The 12,495-nt window shown below is 34.7% G+C and overlaps 1 protein-coding gene across 1 annotated transcript in view; it reads left to right on the forward strand.

Annotated features, from left to right (window-relative positions):
* LOC122812137 (shiftless antiviral inhibitor of ribosomal frameshifting protein homolog) overlaps nucleotides 1-12,495 on the forward strand; it is a 773,241-nt gene that overhangs the window by 295,101 nt on the left and 465,645 nt on the right. The window contains exon 4 of the mRNA XM_044084441.1: nucleotides 2,142-2,213. Within this exon, the coding sequence (XP_043940376.1) occupies nucleotides 2,142-2,213 (72 nt within the window). The remainder of the gene's footprint in view (nucleotides 1-2,141; nucleotides 2,214-12,495) is intronic.

Consider the following 12,495-nt stretch of genomic DNA (forward strand, 5'->3'; position numbering starts at 1 on the left):
AACAAGGGGAACAACTAGATGTGGGGCCTGCGAATATTGCAAATATATCATTCTGAACCCTATTGTTATATTGGTTCCCAAGGGTTGGATGTCAGGCTAGCTACTGGTTCTTGTAACACCATCGGATTAGTTTACATTGCTGTTTGCCAGGATTGTCAGGATTTCTACATAGGAAAGACTGAAAGGAGGTTTCGGAGGAGGATTTATGAACACCTCTATGGTATTAGTAGAGGCGATGAAAACAATGCCTTATTCAGACATATTAGGGATAACCCAGGGCACCGTTTTCACTTTGGAATTTTGGAGGTGGTAGGTAGTGACATCAAAGGGGGTGATTGGTCCAATAAATTGTTTAGGGCTGAAATGAGATGGCAATTGTGGTTAAACGCAACTATGGCACCAGGGATTCATGATCATATTAGTATCAAACCAGAGTTGAAGCACAGGGAAACTAAAATCTGACACACATTATATTGTGTCCTTTGTTACACACTTAATTATTGTTGTTGAAAATTCTTGTTTGAGTGTTTTACATTTTTTATTTGATATTTTTTATATATTTTAAAGGGTATGTACATTTTTAAGGTCTAATTAGTTTATGGTAATGAGGGAGGGTACTTGTGTTATAAATTGACTCTAGTGATTTTTGCACAGTTCTGAAGAAGTCTTATGATGAAAGCGCTTGACTGTGTTTGGTGTGGATTAAAATATACATTCAGAGATTGTGTCCCATTTTACTTCAGGCTACTATTGAGTGGTTTTTGTGGTTCCTTCTTTTTAATTTGTTAATGTGTCTTTGTTACATAAGTCTATGCTGTATTTTCTTTATTTGGAGCTTTTCTCCCCGGGCCTTCACTGGAAATGGCCTCTGCCCAGTTGGACTTTCCCATAAACAAATATAAAATAAATAAATCAAATAAAGGATAAGAGTTCAATCCAGACAAAGAAAGTACCATTTCATGGAAAGAGTAATGAGAAATTGCAACAGGTTACCAACTCAGGCAGTAGACTGTAAGACCACAGGGTTCATCAACAAGGCTTGGGATGAATGTTTGGCTAAGAGAAAGTGACATGGGAGGCACAACTGAAACAAATGACACAAGGGCAGATTAGGCAGATAACTTGTGTGTTATCTGCCCTCATAACTATGCTGTGTAATGTAAATGTGACTCCATATAGCCACTTACTAGGGGAGGGGTCATAATTAAATCCTGAATCCTGCAGATGTGCAACATATTGCATAACAAGAGTGGCATCATGCCACACAGTCATACAGAAGTACTGAAACCAAGATAAAGAACTCCCATAGATATTTTGCAATGATAGTCCTTCTGCAATTGCACACTACCCAGAATCCTGTGCTCCAGATGATTCCAGACATTCCATGGTCCTTTAACTAAGTATTGACCATACCTCTCAACCTCTTAATGCAAGAAATCTGGACAAAGCCAGAAATGATGTGGGGGGGGGGGGCAAATGCCCAAAAATAGGAACAGATTTTAAATATTGTTCCTATAAACTTAAGAAGTTGCCAGGTTAACATGTTTTGTGGTATTACATATTTTTCTGAAGGATGTAAAGTCTGAAATTCAAATGTCTGTCATTATTTAGTATCATTTAGTTACTTCAATCCTCAATGATTTGCCAGAAAACTGCAAGTTTTATGAGAAACAGACCAAAAATATGAGGCATAAATCTGGATGTTCTGTGAAAATATGGACAGTTGAGAGGTATGGTATTTACTAATGTTCTTCATCATCACTGTGATGTTGATTTACTGATTGATTCCTGTAGCATGAGATGCCAGAACTACAAAATCAAGGTTGATTCAAGTCTTGTGAATGTAAAGATCAAAATAAGCAATGGATAGCAAACTTTATACATGAGTGCTGTATTTTAGATATATTTGCAGTGATCCTGTTTACAAAGATGTATATTAATGTGGTCTGTTTTAGTCAAGTAGTGGTGAAATGATTGCTTAGCTGATCATGTGTTTTATTTCTGTATAAAAACAGTTAACTGCATTTTGTTTCACTGAAGCCATTTACATAACATGTTATGTGCTGTGATAGAAAGAGTTTTGAGAAATGCATTGAGAGGATGATATGCTGAAACCACAATTAATTTATCTTCTCCCGAAGGATGATGCCAGTGGCTCTATAGATGAGGAGGAAGAGAATGATGAGGATGAAGACGAGGAAGGGAATGAACAGGTATGCATCATACTGTATATTTTTTTTATTTTCATAGTGATTGTGTTTTCATTTACTCAAATGACACATGGCACCAAGTTTCAAGCCCAATTACTACACCTTCATCATTGTATTTATCTTTGAAGACAGTCAACCTTACTGATAAAGGCAGTTGCACAGAAAATGTATTTTTAGCCCTGTACATTATTTGTCACTGCTGGTTTAAAGGCTTCAAAAATGCCACAGATACAAAAACTATATGAAAACAGAATGTGTCAAATGGGCGAGACTGATTCTAGGGCAGGATAAAGCAACGTAAGAATAATTTTGGGAAAGGAATACCGATTTTAAGCTAAATCCCTGTAGTAATTGTGAATACAAATGTTAACACTAAAATGCTGTTTTTTATGAGAGGTATTTTGTAGTTATTAGTTTATGGAATTATTTTTATGTGTACTTTTTTCTGTCACCCCCCCCTCCCATACACACACACACACACACACACACACACACACACACACACACACACACACACACACACACACACACACACACACACACACACACACACACATTTGATGCTCCCACATGACTGTCAGCTGCCTGGCTGCACCATTTTCCCTTATTGTTCCCAAAATTATCCCATAGAGCAAGGACCACACCAATTGTGGGTTGGGTAGGAAAAGTGGAGAGGAGCTGCTTACCTACAGGCTGTTGTTGGCATTTCTGATGAGTGGGTTTAGTTTGGAAATTTAAGATTGTAGTGTGTTTCACTGCAATGTGTTGTGATTTCTGAGCTGGTGATGTATTTTTTTCAAGGATTTTGCTGCAGTGTGACCATGGAGTTGGTATGTATAAATTAGATGAGTGTGGGGTGCAGTGGTGCAGTCTCTCCAAAAATATGTTTAGTGTGCTTTTTAGGGTTTTGGCTCACCATTTCTGATACTTATGTTTCAAAAAATGCTGAACTTGAAAGAATTTGCTTTAAAAACAAATGGGTAAACCTGGAGCAGAACAACCTGTAGCATCACTTATGGTGCCAAGCATGCTAGACAGAATGTGCCCTAACAGGCTTGAGCTAGTGACATAATGTGCATTACAATGACAGCTGGTTCCAGCCTCCCATGTCATAATTTTGCCAGCAATCTTTCCTGCAGTTGCAGCACATTCCCATCACTGGGAATGTGTCTTCATCACAGTCAGAGCTCCCTATGCCAGTAGTCATTCTGAAGTCATCTGGGTCTCATTCCCCATTTAGACCTATTGCTTTGGCTAGATGTTCTAAAACAGAACCGCTGATGATTTTTATTCATCAAATGTGTAAAAAGCGTTTAGATTCTAAAGTTGATATATTAAAATGTTCATGGCAACTATTTGGGAAGTTCAATGATGTTATATGTAACGAAATGTATTGGTTTATCACAGTTGATGTCATTAATTTATATACAGTGATTCCTCGTAAGATTGGAATTAATAATTTTATTGCTACCCTAGTCACGTATGATGATTTTTCTGATTCACATATTAAGATAATTGATTGCTTTCTTGAACTTGTTTTAAACAACTTTATGTATTTTGAAGATGAATTTTTCCATCAGATACTGGGAGTGGCTATGGGTGCTGCATGTGTCCCAATTTATGCCAATACAGTTTTGAATTTCTAGGAGGATTCATGTATATTTACATCTGAATGGTTTCAACATCTCATGGCCTATTACAGATTTTTAGATATCCTGATTGTTTGTAAGGGTGCACTTAATGGCCTGAGTTTAAAAACATTTTGATGGTTCAACTAATTTTTGAAATGTACCTATGATATGAAACTTGATAGTACTGGTTACTTAGATGTAACTACAGGAAAGGATAGAATGCTAAAGAAGTATACCTCCAATATTTTTAGGGAAAAAAACTTTTCTAATTCTTACCTTCACTATGATAGTTGTCACCCAATATTGTAAAAAAGGCAGATAGTATGTCTGTCTAGACTTATTAATGTAAATACATATTGGTTGACTGAAATTAATTATTTAATGAATTTTTTAGTGAAAGAGATTATCCTAACTCCATTCTTTGTGATGGTAAGAAAGAAGTTTTGGAAGGAAGGACAACTGGATTTTGCCTTCTTTCAGGGAAATGGCAAACGTTGATGAAAACCTCTTCACATTATTTGCATGCTAATACTAATAAGATATTTGGGTCACATTGTACCTTTGGTGGTGACATTTTTAAATATGTAAAGAAAATACCTGAAAACTGGACCCTGGTGTTCCACATGGACTTGAAGGTTAAGCAATGAAGTCCTCTTCAAATTGTTTTTAGTAAAGGGAAAATTTTAAAGAATTTATTTGAGAACACTTTTAATATTAGCCCTAATATGATCAGATACAATCACATGAGAAAATGTGGATATATCTGAATGTGTTGGTTCATACATGATGGACCATATATTACTACTGAGAGATTTGACAGAACTTTCCCTTGTCCATGTAGAGAGAACTGCAATGCAAAATATGTTGTTTATGTAGCGACTTGTATTTCCTGTCCAGCCTTCTATGTGAGGAAAACCAATAGGAAACTTAAGGACAGGATTTGAGATCATAATTATGGCATTAAAAAGGATACCACTACTAACACCTTGTTTAAACATTCTGTGAGGTATATTAATTTTAAGAAATGTGTATCTTTTATCATTGATAAAGTACAAAGTATAAATGAAATGGATTATATTAATGTTTTATAAGAATATCAGGAGATGGTTTGGTGGCTACAATTGAATGTGTGTACAAGCCCAGGTTTAAATGAAATAATTTCTATCATGAGTGTTTTAAAAATGAGAGCTTTCACTTTCCAATGAGCAGGCGTATTACTGTTATGTATATACATATGAGCATTGCTTTGAATCAGTTGTCATTTTAGTTTACCACTTCAGTTTTTATTTTCATTTCTGGTCCTTTTAGGGCATTACTGTATTTCATGTTTAAGGCTGACATCAGGTATTTTTTGATGAATTATTCATTACCTGAAGCCTGATTGGTCAATATTGGTTTTTAAACAGTGAGTTTGTTATGATTTTTTACTGTGATGAAGTTCTACACTTGAGAATAAAAGCACTTATTGTTAATAATTTTTGACTCTGTGACTTCTGGCTAGTGATTTTATCTTTAGAGTTTGTATTCACATTCCCCTTGTTCGTGTTTGGTTTTGGGTCTCATTCCTGTATGTCACAGAGCCACGTGATGTGTATTCATTTCTGTTGCGGATCAAAATCTTTCTTTATACAAGTAAACCTTTCTACATTTGTTTTTCCAAGAGCATGATTTTTCAATGAATACCATAGAAATAAAATGCTTTAAACATGCATTTAAACAATTAAAAATCAGATTAATTTTCTAATTTCAATAAAACAAATGAACCAGATGGATGATTATTTAAATAGCTGTAAACAATATCTTGGGAAGATTCAGCTACTTAATGACATACAACACTACTTAAAAGTCACTATGCTTGTGCTATGCATTCATACACAGATACACACACACACACACACACACACACACACACACACACACACACACACACACACACACACACACACACACACACACACACACACAACCCAGCCAGACATATATCATGCACATGATCCACACAAATGCAGTTTTCTTACACACACACACACACACACACACACACACACACACACACACACACACACACACACACACACACACACACACACACACACACACACACATAACCCAGCCAGACATATATCATGCACATGATCCACACAAATGCAGTTTTCTTGCACAAATGCGTGCACACACACACACACACACACACACACACACACACACACACACACACACACACACACACACACACACACACGAGCATGCACATCCATACGTATCTATATGCCCAGAGCTATTATCTCTTCTTCTTTCTAGAATGATGGATAGATGGATATATGCATATGTATGGAATACATGGGCGATACATAAACTATGTCATACAGTAGGCTTAGGAAATATGTTTCATGATGAAAGCCAAAACCATGAGTCCCAAACCATGTCCCTTATTCCTACTGTACAAAATATTTCATGTGCCACATAAACCAGACCATATGTATTCCATTTATCCATCACTTGTGACTTTTTGTATGTTACAGTAGTATTTACCCTAAACTTCAGTGCTGTATGCTAACTGACTAAAGTGTGTATTCATGAATGATTGCCTCCTACACAAACTCCTCCTTGTGCAGCCTTAATTCTTAAACAGTGCTACTCTGCAAATGCAGCAGTCTATGGGCTTGGCCTATGCAAATTAGGCCTTCACACTTCATGGCTGTCTTTATAAATAAGGAAGTCACATAGTACTTGTAATTTATAGAAAGCCGTAACATGTTACTTCCATGCAGTGCAGCAAACATGTATACTGTTTCCCAAATAGACCACTGCATGCCTGCAGTCTGTTCTGGTGGCAGTTTATTGGAAGCAAATGTGATTAGTTTGTGATTAAGTTTTATTGAATATGTACCTATGTAACTGTTATATGAATTTAATTAAGCATAGGACCATTAGCTTATAAGGCACAGAGACTAGAGATCATTTGCTCCTTGCCAGTATCCACCTTCATGATGTGCCTCTTGCCTCAAAGAGAGTAAAACATGTCTTGCCAAGGAAGAATTTGTGGATGCCCATGCAATAGTCAAAGTTGGTTTTCAAGAATGAGAAGGTGTAATTTTGGTATCATGCTGTTTACCATATAAATGCAAATTGATCCAGACATGAGATAGTTAAATCTGCCCTTCCAGTGTGTTTTATTTATGTATTGGTGGAGGTTTATATTCTTGGTTTGAGTGTTTGTGGAGCTATTTGCCTTAAGAGCAAGTAGGATAGGGTCTCTGATGGTACATTGATGCAGCCATGTAGGAGTTAAATAGGGCTTCAAGCCTGGCTTAGTAGCTAGGGGTCTTTAGACCAGTAATATTTTTTTTAGTTAGAAATCACTGTGACCTCTCTAGCTGGATGATTTTTATTTATAGGTACATGCCAAAGTTGGTACTGTACTCTAATTAGAGTAATTGATGATGATGAGTACAGAGGATGATTATTTTGATCTGTATGAGATGCTTTTAGACATCATTGTTTAGAAATATATTTCTCTCTCTCTTATATATATATATATATATATATATATATATATATATATACATATATTATATATCTATATCTATATATATATATATATATATATATATATATATATATATATATATATATATATATAAATATATATGCATATATATTTATGTATATGTATATAAATATATATAGGTTCACTATGACTTACCTGAATGGCAGTCAGTCGAATAGCTGATGTTCAAAATCACGGTGTCAAAGGGGCAGGAAATCCAACCAACAGAGGTCGAGTGTGTGTAGTGTAGTTGCATGGTGCACACGACCTTTTGGCAAGTGACATACCGAGACTGTGGAGGGAGGTCATGCTTCAATGAGGAACAGGGAATTAGCCCATCCCATTTTCTCATTGTAGTGTGATCTTGGAGGTGGTATATTCAATGTGCAGGGGGTGTGGGGGGTCCAGGGAGGCATAGCCTCCCTGCAAAATAGTAGAATTAATGTACCATTGAATGTAGACATCAGTGGTACGTTAATGTGCAATGATCGAACCATGGAGGTTAATGTATTCAGTTACACTGTGGTTTACTATTCGGAATTTCGGATTCAGCATTTCAGGTCGACATTGTAAACAATCAATCAAAGTTGATTCAAAATTACCATAGTAAACCATATATATATATATATATAAATATATATATATATACACACACACACACACACACACACACACACACACACACATATATATATATATATATATATATATATATATTATATGGTATGTATATACCAACTCTGAGATTGCAATACAGTGCAGAAGTGGAAATCTTTTCATTTCGCACTGTAGGGAGATGCCAGTTCCCCATGGTTGACATTTCAAATGTCGATCATATGGTCTCGGCCATATGAATGTCGACATTTTGAAATGTTGACCATTTGAAGGGGACCCATATATATATATATATATATATATATATATATATATATATATATATATATATATATATATATGTATACACACACACACACATGTACATACTGAGCTGAGAATGAGTGTATCTAAGAAAATGTTTCTCTCTCAGAATAAATATTACACAATTGTTTTCTTGTTGAGAATGGTTGATTCTATGGCTTTTATGTTTGTTTTAGGGGCACCTCTGGCTTTTTCCATGTTTTTTTTTTCATTATTTGTCATTCTTCAACTACTGTCCCCACCACTAAAATAGTAGTTTTGCTTTAGAAGCATCAGCATACAACATTAACATTAGTGTTCTCAACTTGATCATCTTTATTTGCCTAATGTTTTTGCCTATAACGTCATTGTAAAGCTCGGGTATTAATTTGCAGTAGTTCCTACTGCTCAAATCAGAGGTTTATAGAACATCTCCTGAGAGGGCATTTAATAGAATTTAACACCATGCATCATGCATGTCTCTGAATCCCATTTTCACAGCGCAGGACGATTCTGCCAAACTGAGCAGAATGAACCATCTGCTGTGGGGAAGTTCAATGGATACCACTGTAAGTTTCAGCTGAATTAGGCTTTAGGTAGTTTGCACAGGACTTTATGAATGGCGTGTCTTTGAGGTAACTTTGATATTTTTTTTTATGTTTTAACAGTTCATTAATTTGATGTCTTATAATGTGTTATTTTATAGTTCATTTTTTTTTGGTTCGGAATTTTTAATTAGTTTAAGTAGACTTTTGTACTTTTCACGACTAATGCTAGCATAGGCAGATTGGATAATATTCACTTGCAGTGCCATTTTCTATTGACAAGTTAATCAATCAATTAGAGTATATTTATACAGTTTATGAGCAACGATGAATTTACTTTATGGGAATACATTATTGTCAGTATAGGTCCTTGGTGTAATAAAATCAGTTTTTGTGAAAAATTACTACTAAGAGGAGAGGAAAATTACTGTGGAAAGATAATAATAGTAAGAAAGATATAGCTAATTGAGAGTAGGGGGAAATTATTGTAATGAAAAAAGCATAGGTGTAGAAAGGAGTAAAATCAGGGTTGTTCTACAGATGGGAAGAGATAAAATATGTTAGTATAATGGCAGCCAGCCTAGTGAGATGCAGGATCAGATCAATTTTTCTGTCTGGTGTGAGTTCCACATTTTAAAAATGTTGCTGCAGTCTGTGTTTTCTCTTGCTTTTTCCCTAATATGAATGAGTTTTGTTGTTAAGGGGTTGCTGTAAGTGGTTATTTTTGGGGGGGGGTCATATGAATGGAGATTCTATAATATATTGACAGTAGTAACATGCCTGGCATTTAAACATTTTCTATTTATTACTTACTTTTTACTTTTCAGTTTTTACTTACTTTTTCAATAGCCTACTTAGTTATTGATGTAGTAGGTTAGACGTTATTACTTACAATGTCCGTGTATTATGAGTTTTTTTGCTCTATAAGCAGTTTTTAGTTTAGTTGTGCCTTTTAGTAGGATTTGTTTTGTTAGTATGTTACCACTTTAAGTAGATAATTGATTCTGTAAACCTATTAAGGGAGTATTTAAACTGTGATTTCCTGTTTTAATTGATCTGAAGAAGTTTATTCATTGAAATAAACGAAAAGCGCTTTATCAGTTTTACTACCTGTGTTGTACTACGGCGTGGTTCTTTCCTCTTTTTTCGATAGTTAATAGTTTGTTTTGCTCGTTTTGTTTCGTATATATATATATATATATATATATATATATATATATATCTATATATATCTATATATCTTTAATAGGCATAGTTTTATTACATGAAAATCATTGTAGTATAATTGGAGTACAGAAGCCATAGCTATTTCAAATACATGTTAAAGCAAACATTAGACATGAGTAATAACATCAAATACTTTATAACATTTCTGTCAATGTAGAATAAAAATATACATTGCCATCCTTGCTGGTGTAGGTCTACCAAACTTTTTACTAACAACATTCATTTGCCAGTCACTTAGCATTTATTTCCAGTTTGAAAAAATAAATGCTATAAAGGTACTACTTATCACCATTAAGCCAACTCAGTTTTCTTTAGTAATCAATAATACATACCTGTTTTATATGTACTTGAGATATTAAAGCTTCGCTAATATAATTTCCAAAGCACATGTGTGTGGTTATGTGCAGGTGTGAAGCATCTCCAATCATTTGTCACCAGTCACTTGAGCCTCGAGGGGAAGTGTTGTCATTGATATATCAACTTCAAATAAACCACTGGCCAGCCACTGATTATGCCTTATGGCCTGAATCTTAATCACATTTTTCCTAGCAGAATCAACTTACTTATCTGAATTTTTGTTTAAGAAAATTGAATCAACTGTTCTTCCAGCCCTGACCTGAATTTTCTCATTTAGACAATTTAAAAGGGGGGTTGCATTTCTGTCTATTAAAGCTCCTAGATCTCCTATTAGACATATAGTTACAAGTAACAACATGCAGGCACCATACTGAATGTAACGTTTCTTGTTTTTGGTAAAAAAGTTCTGTGCTAGATCTGCTAGAGGGAAACCTGATTTTTTTCTTCATTCACCTTTAGGCACAAAAGTTCATTTATGACATTAAATAACTCTAGTGCTGGGAGGATGTTTGTGTGAGGTTGGGAAATCCAAAGCATGCAGTCATCAACAAACCATGTGCTTGTAAAAAAAATGGTCCCTGGGTAATATTTTCCCACAGTGAAGCATTTTTTTCTGAGGAGTGATATGAGAGTTTCTGTAGCCAGTACAAACACCTGTAGAGAAAGAGAACTGCCCTATCACATTTCCCCATTATCTATTTTGGATTTTACCTTAATCCATTAGTAGAAGTGTAAGATGCTGGATTTACATAGAGAAGCTCACATTTTTTTCATAAATTCGTGTTGGCTATCCATAGTCTCTTGTATGCATGATATTTATCCCATTATGTCAGACTAAATGCTTTTTTAAAATCAGTTAGCATAGCTGCAGTATCACATTGGGTTAGTGGGCTCCATTTCTGGATGTTTAGCCTTGTTTTTGTTAAATCTGTCCCCCTTCTTAATTTTATAAATCCTTATAAACATTGTTGTTCAACTGAGTTAAAGTTTGGGAGAAGGTTTACTATTTTATTTGCTAGAACTGTGGCATAAACGTTTACTTCTAGATAGATTAGCTGGGTTAAGGTAATAGGCCTGTATTTGCATGTGTCAACTGACAGTGTGACTAAGACTACGAGTTGTTAATGAGCTGCTACTTGTGGTTCAGGTTTGATTTCCTCTGCTTTTGTTTGCCTACTGTGTGATCTTAAGCAAGTCACTTAACTACACTTCACCAGCAGTGACTGGGATGACAGAACAGCAGATTCATTAAAATAAGCACAACTTTACCAGGAAATATTAGCACTTCCATCTTACAATTAAGACTTCTTCAGATATATACAGAACAAGTAAAATGTTCAAGATTAATCAAAAATATTTCAAAATATTTCACTATCTGAATTTATATATAATAGTTGTGAAAAGAAAAAATTCAATTTCAGATATATATAAAGTTAAACATAATATATATAATTCAAAAACCATCATACTCATAGACACAAAAAAAAAAGTCACTGCAGTTAACAGAAAATTAAAAGAAATTAAACTTACTCTTACTATCACTTAAAAACACCTCTAAAAAAAAAACTGGAAATATGGAAATAAAAGATCAGTACTACTACAAATGTTTACTGAAGACAACTGCATCGATGGAAATAAAAATCAAAAGAAATATGAATCTATCCCAGGCCATTTAAATAAAGTTGTTTAAAATGATATTTAAAAATATTATGTAAATGTTATTTTAAATGAAAATAGGCCCACCTCCTTATGTTTCTTGATGTCATAAAGGTGCTCATAGATATGTTGTTTTAACTTTCTCTCGGTCTTGCCAACATAAAAAGCAGGGCAAGACCCACATCTTCAATGTAGACCACACCACTTGACTGCCAATTGAATTTCCCTTTGATAAATACAGTTTTATCATTGATCTGAGTACAGTCACTAACCAATATCTGACTGCATTGGCCACATGCACCACATCTGTACATATTGCCAGACGTACACTTACACATACTGATATTGGAACTCTCAAGAGAGTTTTTAAAAGTACATCCTCTCTTGTATACAATCTTTGGCCAGGCCACCAATTTCTTCAA

Source organism: Protopterus annectens, chromosome 9.part0 (assembly GCF_019279795.1).
Source record: "Protopterus annectens isolate FY-2018-M chromosome 9.part0, PAN1.0, whole genome shotgun sequence".
Lineage (NCBI taxonomy): Eukaryota > Metazoa > Chordata > Ceratodontiformes > Protopteridae > Protopterus > Protopterus annectens.